This window comes from Oncorhynchus keta, chromosome 21 (genome assembly GCF_023373465.1).
Source record: "Oncorhynchus keta strain PuntledgeMale-10-30-2019 chromosome 21, Oket_V2, whole genome shotgun sequence".
Lineage (NCBI taxonomy): Eukaryota > Metazoa > Chordata > Actinopteri > Salmoniformes > Salmonidae > Oncorhynchus > Oncorhynchus keta.
Window position 1 is genome coordinate 48,190,629 of NC_068441.1, and position 18,254 is coordinate 48,208,882.

At 42.4% G+C, this 18,254-nt stretch overlaps 1 protein-coding gene across 2 annotated transcripts in view; it reads left to right on the forward strand.

Annotated features, from left to right (window-relative positions):
* The first annotated feature begins 2,629 nt into the window (after nt 1–2,629).
* LOC118375530 (SWI/SNF-related matrix-associated actin-dependent regulator of chromatin subfamily D member 1-like) overlaps nt 2,630–18,254 on the forward strand; it is a 41,675-nt gene continuing 26,050 nt past the window's right edge. The window contains exons 1-6 of one of the 2 annotated variants that reach the window (XM_052474069.1): nt 2,630–2,998; nt 15,650–15,858; nt 16,088–16,253; nt 16,893–17,015; nt 17,137–17,253; nt 17,434–17,535. In XM_052474069.1, coding sequence (XP_052330029.1) covers nt 2,810–2,998; nt 15,650–15,858; nt 16,088–16,253; nt 16,893–17,015; nt 17,137–17,253; nt 17,434–17,535 — 906 coding nt within the window. In that variant the 5' untranslated portion in view covers nt 2,630–2,809. The remainder of the gene's footprint in view (nt 2,999–15,649; nt 15,859–16,087; nt 16,254–16,892; nt 17,016–17,136; nt 17,254–17,433; nt 17,536–18,254) is intronic. The other variant, XM_052474070.1, reaches the window with a different exon arrangement.

The window sequence follows — 18,254 nt, forward strand, 5'->3', positions numbered from 1 at the left end:
GCCTGCCCATAACCCCATAACCCCACCGCCGTTGACATTAGCAAACCGCTCGACCACATGACGCTATACACACTGTCTGCCATCTGCCCGGTACAGCTGAAACCAGAGTCATCCATAAAGAGCACACTTCTCCAGCGTGCCAGTGGCCATCGAAGGTGAGTATTTGCCCACTGAAGTCGGTTACGACGCCGAACTGCAGTCAGATCAAGACCCTGGTGAGGATGACGAGCACGCAGATCAGCTTCACTGAGACGGTTTCTGACAGTTTGTGCAGACCTTCTTCAGTTTTGCGAACCCACAGTTTCATCAGATGTGCGGGTGGCTGGTCTCAGACGATCCCGCTGGTGAAGAAGCCGGATGTGGAGGTCCTGGGCTGGTGTGGTTACACGTGGTCTACGGTTGTGAAGCTTGTTGGATGTACTGAGTAATTATCTAAAACAACGTTGTAGGTGGCTTATGGTAGAGAAATTAAGATTAAATTATCTGGCATCAGCTCTAGTGGACATTCCTGCCATTAGTAAACGCTCCTTCAAAACATGAGACGTCTGTGGCATTGTATTGTGTGACAAAACGGCACATTTTAAAGTGGCCTTTTATTTCCCCAAGCACAAGGTGTACCTGTGTAATGATCATGCTGTTTAATCAGCTTCTTGATATGCCACACCTGTCAGGTGGTTGGAGTATCTTGGCAAAGGAATGCTCACAAACAGGGATGAAGACACATTTGTGCACAACATTTGAGAGAAATAAGCTTTTGTTCATATGGAACATATCTGGGATATTTTATTTCAGCTCATGAAACATGGGACCAACACTTTACATGTTGTGTTGATATTTTACACTGTATTTACTAGATGAAAGGAAAAGTCCACACTCCCTAAAATATTCTTTAACTTTTAATGTCTTATTTTTTGGCACCCGAGGACAGAACAAAACTAATATTTCAGTGAGTGTTTTTTCCGTCCCTTCCATTATTTATTTACACTTTAAACAGGCTATTGTTTACCCTCTTAATACAGTAAACATCAGAGATGAGACCAAGTCACTATTATTCGAGTCACGAACAAGTCTCAAGTCGAGTCCCAAGTAGAACGGGTCAAGACTGGAGTAAAGTCCAAGTCGTGCGTTCTAAAATCAAGTCAATTCGAGTCACACGTTTTTAAGTCAAGTCTCAAGTCAAGTAAAAAAAATAATATCTATACATGCAACGACTTGTTCAACTACAAATCTGTGTCTATTTATTGATGATACTAGACAGCTCTTTTGGTTATTTTGTCGACAACATATTTTTATTAGCCTATGTAATCGGGTCGGCAGGTAGCCTAGTGGTTAGAGCTAACCATTGAATCGCCGAGCAGACAAGGTAAACATCGGTTGTTCTTAAACCGAACAAGGCAGTTAAACCCACTTTTCCTAGGCCATCATTGTAAATAAGAATTTGTTCTTAACTGGCTTGCCTAGTTAAATACAGGTAAAATAGGAAGTCAGCATCAAATGAGCTAAAGGCAAGGCAGGTTGACGTGCTTGGAATGTAGATGTATGTACAGCTCTTGGTGATCCAATGGTGAAAGCGCCACATCGTACAAAATATACAAGTAGATTTACCAAATATATATGCGCAAAATCTCAAAAGAAATAGCCTCCTGTCCTATCTGAGAAATCGAATCTGTCTAAGAGGAGCTCAAAAATAAAATAGGATCTTGGCTCCCAGGACCATACAGTTGGCAATTATAGCCAATAAACTGGTTCTACAATGTAAAATGCTATTTCCACAATAATCAGACTGCATGATTATTAATTGTTTCAGACATGGAACAATCATTCAACGTTATTCTGACTCCAAAGCTGGTTCTGTGCGCCCGCGAGCGCTCCTATTATGCACAGCAAAAATGAGAGAGACATGGCTATAAAATGAAACTATTGTAGGCCTATAAAACTTCAAACAGAAATGTCTACGTGTTACAATAAACGGTACGGGAATGGAATTATGAAACTCCAGCAATTACTGTGGTGTTAGATGGAATATAGATTTACCACATGCATTTAAACGTCTGAAAGCAACTGCAGACATTTCAACAAGAGAAAAAAAAGCACTTTCCACTTGCAGGAGTTTAGAGGGATTTAATTATGGCAATCCTCTCTCCATAATTTGACGTTTTGCGCTCCACCTGATCGTATGGCTGAAAAGCAAATCATCGATCTCTTCGCTAGCTCACCCGACCTGTGTTGATTGACAGTTTACTGGTCCAATCAGATTGTGCGTGGCTGCGTGTAGCGTAAACCACGTAGACTTTGCCACAAAATGAGAGACAAAACATTACAAAACCTGGCCAGATCATTTCAAATCATCCGTCTCAGTGCTCCAAGTCCAGGCATTATTTTACCTCCTTTTGTCGTGATATCCAATTGCAATCTTGTCTCGACTCCACAACTCTGGGTGACATACTATAAAAACATTAATATTAACATTTTAAACATTTTAACCTGTTTGAACGTTAAGAAAATCCCAGGTCAACGCCTGTATTGCCCACTATAACCAGTGCTAATTTTAAAACTCCTGACTCCAGAGACGTCTCCATACAGAAAGGTTTTACATGCATATATTTGGTTGTTTTTATTTTGAAACTGCTTTCATAGGGTGCTGAGACTATAACATGTTTAACCTCAATAAAGGCTGGTTGTATGGAAATTAAACAGCAGAGGTCGCTGTTGTAAAGAAAAAGAAACGCTCCGCTACATCAACTTGACTTACTCTCGCGAGTCGCGATAGTTCCGTTCCACTATCCGGTGGCGGAGACATCAGGAGGAGATGGCGGCCAGAGGTAGTTTTCAATCGGCTCCAACGGGAGGAGGTGGTGGCGGGGGAATGGGACCTGGACCCCAGGTGCAAGGTGGAGGACCAGGCATGGGACCTGGAACTCCTGGTGGAAGGATGGGACCCTCATCGGGCGCACAGAACCACCTTTACCGATCTCCGATGCCTGGGCCTGGATACCCGGTGAGCCACGATTCAACGGCTAAACGTTAGCTAGAACAAAGCCGTTTCAAAGCGGTAGTTAACCTATACTTCTACTAATGATATGTAGTTAACGACGGGATACCGTCACGTTATTCGTAAAGGCCCCTGATTACTGATTTTCGTCCTTGATTTATTGTTTTGTGGCTATTCACAATGTTATGTTGATGCACAACTAGTTAGTTAGCTGCTGTAGCTATGAGCTAAGTATGTCCCCAAGTGGCGGTTAAAACTAATACATTAGCTCGTTAACTGTCTAACTAACTGTCCCATTTACTAGTAGTTTGGCGTGTGTTAACTAAAAGTTATCTGGGTAGCTAACTTAGTCACATTTTGATTAGATTTGTCTGGTTTTAAATCCGCCGTTGCTAGAAGATACAGAACTTACCGTTACTTCCGTTTACACAAAGTTGCACTGGGGTCAGGACGCAGTCATAGTTACATTGGGAATGTGTTTAGTAAATTAACTCTGGCTGTCTACTCTGATTTCAGGGCACTCTTGTCTGAGTGTGCCAGAGCACAGAATAACTGATGAATAACCCTACCAACATGTACATATTACCTCGTCTAACCTGTACCCCAGCACATTGACTCAGTACCAGTACCCCAATAACAATTTTGCGTATATATACATGTCATTATTGTATGGTATTACTTTTTTTTAATGTACATTCATTTACTAAATATTTTCTTAACTGCGTTTTTGATTAAGGGCTTGTAAGTAAGCATTTCACAGTAAGGTCTACCTGTTTTATTCAGCGCATTTAACAAATAAAGTTACATTTTTTATTTGAATTTGAAAACCTGTTGAATTTAACGGTGTCAGTAAACGTCAGCAGAAGAACAATTTAAATGGTTGCCAGCAACACAGTTACGAACTAGATGACATGAAAACAGCCTAACCAGCTCTTGTAGGGCAAGTAAAATGATCAGTGAGGTGTTCTTTCAATCGTGTCTGGAAGTTACTAGCAAGCTAGCCAACTTTAGCCAGTTGAGCATTGAGGGAAGTTTTTGAACCCATATCTTTAGCCGCTCACCACTGTGTCTTAATGTAACTCTGATTGCGTTCTGACCCCAGTGCAGCTCAGTGTAAACAAGCGTAACTGTAGGGTCTGTATATTCTGGCAACATCTGCAGATGATTGAATGAAAGGTGGTGTGTGTGCATCACTACCACAGATGAGATGTATAAATGTGAAGCATCCACTTGGAGTTTATACTCACTACCAAATATGGTAGTGAGAGGAAGGCCACTGTCCAGCAGTCAGAGAAGATGGAACGAGATGGATTATGGCCGACATTCTGCAAATTTTCCCATCGATGAAACATTTGATCACAATACAGTTTTCTATTCCCAAAACTAAAATCTGTTATGATCAGAGTGGACTATGTTTAGTAGACTTTACCCTTTGCAAAAGTTTTTATAAATTGCGTTGTTTAGGAGTGCAAAGGCTTATTGAGTTATATATAGCACACTTCACATAGGTGTTCCCTAACGGAACTATGTAGACGTATGCTAGAATGTGCCAATAGGATCTCACTAGCTCGTGCATGGCTCTGACCACCTCCTTGCTAGTTCTGCCCACTATGACTCATTTGCTCCCGTTGGAAATGGCAGGCTGTGGTCTATCTGGGTTTAGTTTAAATCTTTGTCACTACTGTAGTCATCAGGGTTTACCAAACTTTTTTACTCAGGCCCTCCCTCCTTCCAGCATTGGGGAACATGTTTTCTCTAAATATGCGTTGTTGTACAGTTTAAAAGTAAAATACACAGCATTTCAAACAGTCAGCAATAATCTATCAATTCAGGGTTTGTGAAGTTATACCTAGGCTAAATATAAGCCTTCCACAACCATAAGACCCACTAATAATTTAATTATTTTATTAAAAAAAATAGTTTTACCTGCTCTTTGCAATAATCACTGATCTGGCTTTCTCGTCTGTCTATGAAAATGTCCTTTTCTGTTACAAGTTGAACTAGAACCATGCATGATGCTCATTCACTAATAATGACTAACTTCTTGTTGCAGGCATTAGGCTTTAGATAATGAACACAGATCTCATCAATAATCTCTCAAGCCTACATTCTCATGACAAGCCCACTAATCTTTATATTTCAAGTTTAGGCAACTTGGATCTATCTGCTAGCTAACAAGGTTGAACAGTTGAATTGTTATGAACACACCCTTCTGTCTGTATCCAACTGTTTGAAAAGCATGACAATGCCCCTGTGCACAAAGCGAGGTACATACATACAGTGGGGCAAAAAAGTATTTAGTCAGCCACCAATTGTGCAAGTTCTCCCACTTAAAAAGATGAGAGGCCTGTAATTTTCATCATAGGTTCACTTCAACGATGACAGACAAAATGAGAAGAAAAAAAATCCAGAAAATCACATTGTAGGATTTTTTATGAATTTATTTGCAAATTATGGTGGGAAATAAGTATTTAAATTGAACAATAATTCAAGAACAATATAACAAACAACACTAGCCAACAAAATACAGATGGAATTTTATTCACAATAAAAAATATGTAATAGTCATCTTAAAATTATGTAAAGTTTGCAAAGCCTTAAATAAGAAACAAAATGTGTATTTTCACTACCCAATAAAATATATTTCAGGTATAAGGCTATATGTGAAATAACCTGGAAATGCTACAGCAAAAAATCCTAATAAAAAACGATCGCAACAAAAATCATCCACAACACACAACCAAATCACTCACCAATCCATGTGCTAGGAACTCAAACAGGCGACTTCGTGTTTCTGAATGCATGAGTACTTATATAGAGAAGGTAGCTCGTAGGCAGAGGAGAGGATAGATGAGACGCCCTCAGAACAGACCGTTACGGCTTCAGCCAGAGGCACACAATTGGTGGCTGACTAAATACTTTTTTGTCCCACTGTAAATGGTTTGTCGAGATCGGTGTGGAAGAACTTGACTGGCCTGCACAGAGACCTAACCTCAACTCCATCGAACAACTTTGAGATTAATTAGAACGGCGACTGCGAGCCTAATCGCCCAACATCAGTGCCCTACCCCCTACCTAATGGTCTTGTGGCATTTCCACGAGATGTTCCATCATCTAGTGGAAAGCATTCCCAGAGGAGTGGAGGCTGTTGTAGAAGCAAGGGGGGGACCGACTCCATATTAAGGCCCATAGTTTTGGAATGAGATGTTCGACGAGCAGGTGTCCACATACCTTTCATCAACTATGCTTCTATTACTGGGCTTTACAGGGTAACGTTGGTTTATACAAAACGGGTATCTTATAAATGTCCGTGTCCAGTTGCAGGTGATTCTATAAAAAGCTGAAATATATTAAATCTATATTTTGTATCAAGTGAGAAATGCCTCTTGCCTGTGTGTAGATCTTTGTTTTGGTGACATTGTGTGACGTGCGAGCAGTACATTTGGATTTAATATCTTTCAGAGTTTTCTCTGTTTTCATTATCATCGTCATTAGGTATTCTAACTCAGAGCACAACCTAGAGACTTCCTTAATATTAGAGATTACGTACCAGTGGTTGTTAACACACCTCCCCCTTGAGCTTACCAGACGCTGCTGCTCTGTCCTGGCGACGCATAGAGAAACCAGTATATTATCCATGTCTTTGTTCAGCCACGACTCTGACAAACATGATATTACAGTTCTTCAGGTCCCATTTGATAGTATAGTCTCGAACAGAGCTTGTCTAGTTTCTGCTCCAGTGATTGTACATTCTCCAAAAGAACAGAGGGTAGAGGAGGTTTATTTATTCGCCGATTTTAGTTTCGTCAGGGTGCCCGCACGTCGACCTTGCACGGTATCGTTCTCTCCCGAGTCTCCGGCATATTATGTCCTGGTCCAGTGTGAGCCGTATGTCCTGAGCCTCTGACTCGTTGAAGTAGAAATCTTTGTGTTAGTTAGTGATCACTGTTCTGATGGGTCATAAGAAACCATTGGGATAACCATAGTTAATATCAGAGCAACAAAACAAACAACTCACAAAATAGCAGAATTGATCCGGAGGCCGTAAAATGGCTTCTATCCGTTGCAGCACCATTCTACTACATGTAGAATCACAAGCAGGTTAGTTGAAACATCTATGGCGGCGTTTGGTATAAGCTAACCTAGCGATGGGGTGGGGGGGGACACAAAACTCATGAGGGGTCTACGTGGCTCGGGGTCTACGTACCCACATCCATACCCACATATGCAGTTATTCCCCTGAAAAGCATTTCTCAGTGAAAGAAAGATCTGTCTACTTTTGTCTCATGTCACTGCCTGGATCACAAAATCCTACTTCACCTCACCAGCAGCAGTGGCGTCCTTCCTAGTCACTCTGCCACACATTCTATAAGCTTCTGGAACAACTCCCCAGTTGTTGTGTGGAAAACCAAGGTTGCACAGACATGTAAAATCGATTCCTTGAGAATTTTAATGGCTGTTGAATTCTTCATTCCACTCACACACAGTAACGTCCGTTTATTACTGAAAAGATACGTCCACCTTGATTTTTTTTTTTCTTGCCATCTAAACTGCAATGTCCTTCTGCTCTCTCGATGACCGGGCGAAGGGTTTGCAGATGAAATGGCAATAAAGAGCAAATATTTTCATATGGCGTTTGAGGCACGCTTCGGTGGTGAGTTCTCCAGCAACTCCATCTATTAGTGTACAGATTCACAAACCTCTGCTTTAGAACCTTGTCTATCTACATGATTCACTGAAATCACTATGGCGACAAATGTGAGAATACATTCTCCAATGTGGATGAAAAGTAAGGAATAAATAGATGGCTGAAGGTAGGGTGCAGGGTCATGGTAATTAGATTCCAAACCGACTGAAACGGGGAGAAACTACCTGATCTTAAGGCTACACAGGCAGACCAATTCTGATCTTTTTCCCAATTATTGGCAAAATAGCTTTCCTCCTGCTATACAATGGCACTACCCTACAGAGTGCTGAGGCTACTGTAGACCTTCACTGGGGGGGAAAAAGTGTAGTATAATCAATTATTTGGTGACTATATTTAGTATAGTTTTTTCTTAAAAGGATCACTTTTATGTTTTACAATTTTTGTTTTGTTTTTATGAAATTTACTGAGAACGGTCTTCCCCTTCCTCTCCTTCCTCCCTTTCCTCCCCTTCGTACCTTCCTCTCCTTCCTCTCCTTCCTCTCCTTCCTCTCCTTCCTCTCCTTCCTCCCCTTCCTCCCCTTCCTCTCCTTCCTCCCCTTCCTCCCCTTCCTCCCCTTCCTCCCCTTCCTCCCCTTCCTCCCCTTCCTCTCCTTCCTCCCCTTCCTCTCCTTCCTCCCCTTCCTCTCCTTCCTCTCCTTCCTCCCTTTCCTCTCCTTCCCTCCCCTTCCTCTCCTTCCTCCCTTTCCTCTCCTTCCTCTCCTTCCTCCCCTTCCTCCCCTTCCTCTCCTTCCTCCCCTTCCTCTCCTTCCTCCCCTTCCTCCCCTTCCTCTCCTTCCTCCCCTTCCTCCCCTTCCTCCCCTTCCTCCCCTTCCTCCCCTCCTCCCCTGCCTCCCCTTCCTCTCCTTCCTCTCCTTCCTCCCCTTCCTCTCCTTCCTCTCCTTCCTCCCCTTCCTCTCCTTCCTCCTCATTCCTTCACCATCTTTCCCCTTCCTCCCTTTCCTCTCCTTCCTCTCCTTCCTCCCTTTCCTCTCCTTCCTCTCCTTCCTCCCTTTCCTCTCCTTCCTCTCCTTCCTCTCCTTCCTCCCCTTCCTCCCCTGCCTCCCCTTCCTCTCCTTCCTCTCCTTCCTCCTCATTCCTTCACCATCTTTCCCCTTCCTCTCCTTCCTCCCCTTCCTCCCCTTCCTCTCCTTCCTCCTCATTCCTTCACCATCTTTCCCCTTCCTCTCCTTCCTCCCTTTCCTCTCCTTCCTCTCCTTCCTCCCCTTCCTCCCCTTCCTCTCCTTCCTCTCCTTCCTCCCCTTCCTCCCCTTCCTCTCCTTCCTCCTCATTCCTTCACCATCTTTCCCCTTCCTCCCCTTCCTCTCCTTCCTCCTCATTCCTTCACCATCTTTCCCCTTCCTCTCCTTCCTCCCCTTCCTCTCCTTCCTCTCCTTCCTCTCCTTCCTCCCCTTCCTCCCCTTCCTCTCCTTCCTCCTCATTCCTTCACCATCTTTCCCCTTCCTCTCCTTCCTCCCCTTCCTCTCCTTCCTCCTCGGAGCCTCCATTGGTATATCATATATTTCTCCCTCCCCTTCCTCCTCCTCCTCGTAGCCTCCATTGGTATATCATATATTTCTCCCTCCCCTTCCTCCTCCTCCTCGTAGCCTCCATTGGTATATCATATATTTCTCACGCTGTAATGGTATTAATGGAGCCACTACACCCGCAGTAGGCCGTAGTTAGTGTGGTTTTGATTTTCCAGCGGAGTGCTCCATTTGCAGTGAGTAGGCCTTCATCAAGTAGCCTATGCCTTTGCGCTGGAACGTTTTTTTTTTTTGTAGGACATTGACCAACACATTTTACTGATAGCCATGTGTAGGCTAATTTGATTAATCTATTGAGCAGCAATATCATATTTAGAGTTCGCAATCTAGTTTTGAGTTCTTACTTCCTCATTTGGTGAATAATATAACAAAGAGGTCGGCAAGTTCTCTGGGAAAAAAAAAAAAAATTAATGTTAGCCTAATTCTGGATCCTGTTTTGACAGGTTGCACATCAAAATATCAATTATGCATTTCCTGGATATGTTGAATGAGCTAGCTTACTTTAATCATAGACTATATCATCAAATCAAATCAAATTTATTTCTATAGCCCTTCGTACATCAGCTGATATCTCAAAGTGCTGTACAGAAACCCAGCCTAAAACCCCAAACAGCAAGCAATGCAGGTGTAGAAGCATATCATCTCAGTTGTTTTACTTGGCACTGGAAAACAATTGTCTAGAGCCTTGTTGATAATGGAAAGTAACTAACTAACTGTACATTAAACATTTTATTATTGTTGTAGTTGTTGTTGTCGAGCAAAATGGGTTACATTTATCACGACAACTTTTTGCCCATATCACCCAGCCAGCACACCCAAAAATAATTTGTTAATTTATTGGGGATTTGTCGTTATTGGAAAAATGGGTCAATTTATCACAATATGGATTTTTTTATTGTATATACTGGCCATCACTAGGGCAGAGGGCTTCATCGTTGATGAGCAAGGCACACAGCATAGCCCCCCTCCAATCTGTAGAGAGGAGAGGGAAAGGAGAGAGAGTGTGTGCATCAGCGTTGATATGAGCAGAACAGATCAGACAGCCCTCCCTCCAAGGCTGCAGAGAGGAGAGGGAAAGGAGAGGTGTGCCTCTGGCTGAAGCCGTAACGGTCTGTTCTGAGGGCGTCTCATCTATCCTCTCCTCTGCCTACGAGCTACCTTCTCTATATAAGTACTCATGCATTCAGAAACACGAAGTCGCCTGTTTGAGTTCCTAGCACATGGATTGGTGAGTGATTTGGTTGTGTGTTGTGGATGATTTTTGTTGCTATCGTTTTTTATTAGGATTTTTTGCTGTAGCATTTCCAGGTTATTTCACATATAGCCTTTTACCTGAAACATATTTTATTGGGTAGTGAAAATACACATTTTGTTTCTTATTTAAGGCTTTGCAAACTTTACATAATTTTAAGATGACTATTACATGTTTTTTTTTATTGAATGTAATTCCATCTGTATTTTGTTGGCTAGTGTTGTTTGTTATATTGTCCTTGAATGATTGTTCAATTTAGTTCTGATCTACATTAAATATCAGAGCGTTTCTACCTGTAGTTCAACACATGGATTTATTTTCACTTGTTGCTGCTCAACAATGTTTCCTGTATGCTCAACAATGTTTCCTGTATGCTCAACAATGTTTCTTGAATGCTCAACAATGTTTCCTGTATTTTCAACAATGTTTCTTGAATGCATGCCCTTTTCATGAGTCTTTTAGTTATTCATAAATAATGAGGAATTTAATAGAGTTTTCATGCCATTGAAACTGCCTCTATCTAGAGAATCACCTTGTTTGTACGATTCCTTCCACTACCATCCTCACCAAGCCACATCCTTGACCCTGACTGGTATGGTACGGAACAGAACTTATCTGCAGTGTTTTCCTCAAGTGAGTAGAGTAGCCAGCCAAATAGAATAAGTAGCCAGCCAAATAGAATAAGTAGCCAGCCAGGCGCTCCCCGGCCGAAGAAGCTCTATTTTGGTGGCATCTGGCACATTCTAATGCCTTGATTCTATCTTAAATACACAGTGAAATTATTGAATATTTTATGGAGTTTACCTCCCAGATTGGAATATTTTTTGTGGTATTGTGAAGAAAGACTACTTTACAATTTAAATAACTGAAAATGTATGAATTCAGTGGATTTTTAGAAACCTTTTTTTTTTTACAATTAACTTGTCTTCTCTTGAGATTGTAAAGTTGCATTTACAATTTTACTGCAAGATATCAATTGCCACAAATTATGTATTTTATTAAAGCCGACACATTATCTTAAAAATACATTTAGAGGTTTTGATTTTCCAGGTTTCATATTTTTGCTCTCAAAATACAGCTTTTTTTTTAAATACAAAAACAACAATTGTGATGTAAGTCCACAGCAATGCTTAAACCACACCAGAAGACCACCGCTTTTGAGGTCTGAAAAATCTGAGATGTTGATTTATTTTGTTGGTGTATATAACCTTTATTTGAGTAGGCAAGTCAGATAAGAACAAATTATTATTTACAATGATGGCCTACCAGGGATCAGTGGGTTAACTGTCTTGTTCAGGGGCAGAGAGACAGATATTTACCTTGTCTGCTCGGGGATTCAATCCAGCAACCTTTCGGATACTGGCCCAACGCTCTAACCTCGAGGGTACCCCAAAATGTACCCTTTAATTCCAGTGGACAACTAGCAAAAGTTACCCTTTAATTCCAGTGGACACCTAGCAAGATGCTGTTGTTTAGCAGTGGTTTTGTAGCACACGTAATCATAGAGTTTGCAAAACAAATACACACTGGATTGATAAAAATAATGTTATCATTCTGGCAGGTAATTGTAGGCTACTTTGTATTTAACATTTATTTGAGCATCTTTTTGGGAAAAGCCTTCAGTTTTCATTAGCATCACCGCTAACGGCTACATAAAGTGGTAGACATGCGCCGCGCCGCACACACAAAGGGGCATTCTTGTTGCCTCTTCAGAAAGTGGCAGGAAATACATCACTGACGCATTCTGTTCATGTCTTTATGATAAACTTGGACACATTTTTATAAATGTCCAGTACATTTAGTTGATTCCCTACTAAGTTCAATACATTTAGTTGATTCCCTACTAAGTTCAATACATTTAGTTGATTCAATACCCTTTTTGAATATTGTTGAATTCTGTTTTAATGCCTGTATTTTGTGAATGTCCTAATTATCATATTTGGACCAGAATGAGTCTCTAAATGCAGCCACTGACTGATGAGTCACTCACTTTAGCGTCACTGTCTGGCAAGCCCCGACATCCTAAGAAAGGAAACCAAAGAAATCCTCTGGTTCACTTGTCCCGATGGACATATAATCACATTGCATAATTATGAACGTCAAAGGCATATAGAAGAACCAACGGTGTCAGTTCAACACCTTTTATAAACTAGTTAACCCTTGCTGTTCAGTTGTCAATAAAAGGCTGGCCATGCGAAACACGCACAATTAAATTCAACGTATGTGCCAGAAAAATAATTAGGCTCAACTCAGACGCACCGGTAGATTTTCAACTTTTGCCTGCCGACAGTACCTCTAAACAGCGTCGACAGTCAATATCTTGTGTTCACACAGCAAAGACCTTGGAAGTCGTCAGCCACTCAGCCATGTTAAAATACTCCAAACCAGAAGGTGGCAGCAGCGTTGTTTGGTAATTAATATCCTGTGCGTATTGCTTATGGTCTAGATTCTAAGCTGTCTTCACTGATGTTGCTATTGTTATAGAAATCCCTTGTTACTAGCCAGATGGCCACAGCTAGACTACCTAGCAAGATGACGAAGAAACAATTTAATTCACTCCATGATCCCATACTGCCAGCCCATAGCCAAATGTTTAGCTAGCTCGCTAAGGACATTGTGCTAACACAGGCAGCTGTTTCATGGAAACTAGCTAATCAATACTAGCTACAGTTGTTAGCTAGCTTGGAGGAAGTATTTAGTGTTGTGCATTGCGTCTGTGCACTTAGCGAGCTACCATCCTATAGCCTATATATGAAGTGTGACTGGCTCATCTGTGGATGTATGGAGAAAATACCTTCTTCCTCTTTTTTTTTTTTTGGGGGCTCCCCAAAAGTAAAAACTCAACAGAGACCATGAAAGCTTAAACCAAGTTTATTCTTCCCAGAGGATCAATACAGCTGCATTAGACAAAGTGATACAGGCCATAAACTTTTATTTCTCCCTTAACGTGACCTGACCTGATGCTTGCTTTGTGACTGACAGGTGACTATCCTATCAATAGATTGCTATAAGATGGATATCGTTCATTCTAGCGGGAAAGGGCTTGACAGACTAGCGAATTTAAACTTTTAAATTAAAAGTAGCCGGCTGAAAACGCAAATGGAAAACACGATCTGTTGTTGAACACATTCGGTAGACTGCATCAAAAGGAGAATGTTTAGTCTAAGGCAGAAGTAACACCTGCAAAGATGAATATACCAGTAGATGATAGAACATTATAAAATGTAAATAAATCTTCCTCAAATCTCAACCATCAGTAGCACTTTCTCTCCTCCTCTTCCTTCCTTTTCTCTCCCACAAACAACCACAACCTCTTTAGTTCTCCCTTTTCTTCTCCTCTTTACATCTCTTTTATGCTTTTCTACTCTCTTCTCCTATCAAAAACCATCCATCTTTTCCTCTCCAAACTCTAACCCCTCCCTATTTCTTCTCTCCTCCAGACTAACCCCTCCCTATTTCTTCTCTCCTCCAGACTAACCCCTCCCTATTTCTTCTCTCCTCCAGACTCTAACCCCTCCCTCCCTGTCTCTTCTCTCCCTCCTCCAGACCAACCCCTCCCTATTTCTTCTCTCCTCCAGACTCTAACCCCTCCCTATTTCTTCTCTCCTCCAGACTCTAACCCCTCCCTATTTCTTCTCTCCTCCAGACCAACCCCTCCCTATTTCTTCTCTCCTCCAGACCAACCCCTCCCTATTTCTTCTCTCCTCCAGACTCTAACCCCTCCCTATTTCTTCTCTCCTCCAGACTCTAACCCCTCCCTATTTCTTCTCTCCTCCAGACTAACCCCTCCCTATTTCTTCTCTCCTCCAGACTCTAACCCCTCCCTATTTCTTCTCTCCTCCAGACTCTAACCCCTCCCTATTTCTTCTCTCCTCCAGACTCTAACCCCTCCCTATTTCTTCTCTCCTCCAGACTCTAACCCCTCCCTATTTCTTCTCTCCTCCAGACTCTAACCCCTCCCTATTTCTTCTCTCCTCCAGACTCTAACCCCTCCCTATTTCTTCTCTCCTCCAGACTCTAACCTCTCCCTATTTCTTCTCTCCTCCAGACTCTAACCCCTCCCTATTTCTTCTCTCCTCCAGACTCTAACCCCTCCCTATTTCTTCTCTCCTCCAGACTCTAACCCCTCCCTATTTCTTCTCTCCTCCAGACTCTAACCCCTCCCTATTTCTTCTCTCCTCCAGACTCTAACCCCTCCCTATTTCTTCTCTCCTCCAGACTCTAACCCCTCCCTATTTCTTCTCTCCTCCAGACTCTAACCCCTCCCTATTTCTTCTCTCCTCCAGACTCTAACCCCTCCCTATTTCTTCTCTCCTCCAGACTCTAACCCCTCCCTATTTCTTCTCTCCTCCAGACTCTAACCCCTCCCTATTTCTTCTCTCCTCCAGACTCTAACCCCTCCCTATTTCTTCTCTCCTCCAGACTCTAACCCCTCCCTATTTCTTCTCTCCTCCAGACTCTAACCCCTCCCTATTTCTTCTCTCCTCCAGACTCTAACCCCTCCCTATTTCTTCTCTCCTCCAGACTCTTAACCCTCCCTATTTCTTCTCTCCTCCAGACTCTAAACCCTCCCTATTTCTTCTCTCCTCCAGACTCTAAACCCTCCCTATTTCTTCTCTCCTCCAGACTCTAAACCCTCCCTATTTCTTCTCTCCTCCAGACTCTAAACCCTCCCTATTTCTTCTCTCCTCCAGACTCTAAACCCTCCCTATTTCTTCTCTCCTCCAGACTCTAAACCCTCCCTATTTCTTCTCTCCTCCAGACTCTAAACCCTCCCTATTTCTTCTCTCCTCCAGACTCTAAACCCTCCCTATTTCTTCTCTCCTCCAGACTCTAAACCCTCCCTATTTCTTCTCTCCTCCAGACTCTAACCCCTCCCTATTTCTTCTCTCCTCCAGACTCTAACCCCTCCCTATTTCTTCTCTCCTCCAGACTCTAACCCCTCCCTCCGTCTCTTCTCTCCCTCCTCCAGACTCTAACCCCTCCCTCCCTGTCTCTTCTCTCCCTCCTCCAGACTCTAACCCCTCCCTCCCTGTCTCTTCTCTCCCTCCTCCAGACTCTAACCCCTCCCTCCCTGTCTCTTCTCTCTCTCCTCCAGACTCTAACCCCTCCCTCCCTGTCTCTTCTCTCCCTCCTCCAGACTATAACCCCCCTCTATTTCTTCTCTCCTCCAGACTCTAACCCCTCCCTCCCTGTCTCTTCTCTCCCCCCTCCAGAGACCAGGTGGGATGCCACCCTCCAGCCGTATGACACCCCAGGGTCCGCCCATGGGGCCTCCAGGCTACGGCTCCAGCCCCGTGTCCCGACCAGGGATGCCTGGCGTCATGGATCCCTCCCGTAAGAGGCCTGCCCCTCAGCAGGTCCAGCAACAGCGCAACCAACAGTAAGATCTGACTAGCCATCGGTATTTGTTATTTTAGGCTTGAATTGATTTACTTCAACAGTAATATTTTACATTGCTACCAGGAGATGAGGGACATTAAAATTATTATTAGTTTACTTTGATTATTTGTCCTCATTCAGAGTTGACTGTATCTTTGTGTGTGTATATAATGCGTACAGGCCTTTTCGGTCCTTATAAACTCCCACTGTATTGTTTTGTTCAATTGCAGTACCAAGAAGAAGAAAATGGCGGATAAGATTTTACCTCAGAGGATCCGGGAGCTGGTGCCAGAGTCTCAGGCCTACATGGACCTGCTGGCGTTTGAGAGGAAGCTGGATCAGACCATCATGAGGAAACGTCTGGACATCCAGGAGGCACTCAAGAGACCCATTAAGGTAACAAATATGGAGTTATGTCCTCACTTGGGCCAAGGCCTGTATACATAAAGCTTTTCAAATCAAGTTGTATTTGTCCCATGCGTCAAATACAACCGGTGTAGCCTTTAACCGATGATGTGGTTTTAAGAAAAATAAGTGTCAAGTAAAAAAATAAAATAAATAAAAGTAAAAAATAATTAAAGTGCAGCAGTAAAATAACAATAGCAAGGTTATAAACAGGGAGGTACCGGTAGAGACTCAATGTGGAGACTATATACAAGGGGTACCGGTAGAGACTCAAATGTGCCCGGGCACCGGTTAGTCGAGGTAATATGTACATGTAGGTAGAGTTAAAGTGTCTATGCATAGATAATAAACAGATAGTAAAGTATAGCACAGTGCTGATCTAGGATCATTACCTTTTTAGATCCTAATGAATAACATTAGATGGACAGGGATGATTTTATAGGCTACAATTCAGGCCCAGGATCTTTTCCTGGCCGACAAGGTGGCCAGACCAGGACAGCTGAGTCTGAGTTGTAAGCCTATAAAATAGGGCTCAGAGTTTTCCCTGGTCATCACGTCCCATGTTTTGCTCTGAAGGTAATACACATTTTGATAGTGAAATTCAACATGACTGGGCTTCTTGTGTTTCAGCAAAAGCGAAAGCTTCGTATCTTCATATCCAACACCTTCAACCCTGCCAAGCCCGACGCAGAAGACGGAGAGGGCACTGTTGCGTCATGGGAGCTGCGTGTCGAAGGGCGTCTGCTTGAAGATGTAAGACTAATTAGTAGCCATATGTTTGTGTGTGTTGAGGGTGTGTGTGTCTGTGTTGACAGATAGTGTCTTGTGTGTGTTTATAACTTGATGAAATGTCTGAATGTTTTTTCTTTCTCAGACTGCTGTGTCCAAATATGAAGCCACCAAGCAGAAGAGAAAGTTCTCTTCCTTCTTCAAGTCTCTGGTCATCGAGTTGGACAAGGACCTCTATGGGCCTGACAATCACTTGGTCGAGGTAAGAAGATGTGGTTTAATGCTCGGATATAAAAATGCATGATTTAGATCTGTTTTCATGAATAGGCGATCAATATTAGCAACCGCCACTCTTCTCAACCATTTTCTCCATAGTAAACTAATGATATTCTGTTGTAAAGAAACTAAAAAGACAAATAAAGTTTATTTTCTATTGTTATAGTGGCACAGGACTGCGACCACTCAGGAGACAGACGGGTTCCAGGTGAAGAGGCCAGGGGATGTGGGCGTACGCTGCACTGTCCTGCTCATGCTGGACTACCAGGTAAACACACCGCTAATCACAACCTGCTAAAGTTTTAAACTATTTGGTTGTAATATCAGCACTTGTTGAAAATTGTAGTCAGAATTACAAATGTCCAATTATTCCATGCAAAACAATTGCTCACAATTTATCTCTATCATCAGTTACACAGCTAGTAACTATTTAGCTCTATTATCAGAGATATACAGCTAGTAACTGTTTAACTCTGTTATACAGCTAGTAACTGTTTAGCTCTGTTATACAGTTAGTAACTGTTTAGCTCTGATATACAGCTAGTAACTGTTTAGCTCTGTTATACAGCTAGTAACTGTTTAGCTCTGTTATACAGCTAGTAACTGTTTAGCTCTGATATACAGCTAGTAACTGTTTAGCTCTGATATACAGCTAGTAACTGTTTAGCTCTGATATACAGCTAGTAACTGTTTAGCTCTGTTATACAGCTAGTAACTGTTTAGCTCTGTTATACAGCTAGTAACTGTTTAGCTCTGTTATACAGCTAGTAACTGTTTAGCTCTGTTATACAGCTAGTAACTGTTTAGCTCTGTTATACAGCTAGTAACTGTTTAGCGCCATCATCAGAGATATACAGCTAGTAACTGTTTAGCTCTGTTATACAGCTAGTAACTGTTTAGCTCTGTTATACAGCTAGTAACTGTTTAGCTCTGTTATACAGCTAGTAATCTGTTTAGTAACGCCATCATCAGAGATATACAGCTAGC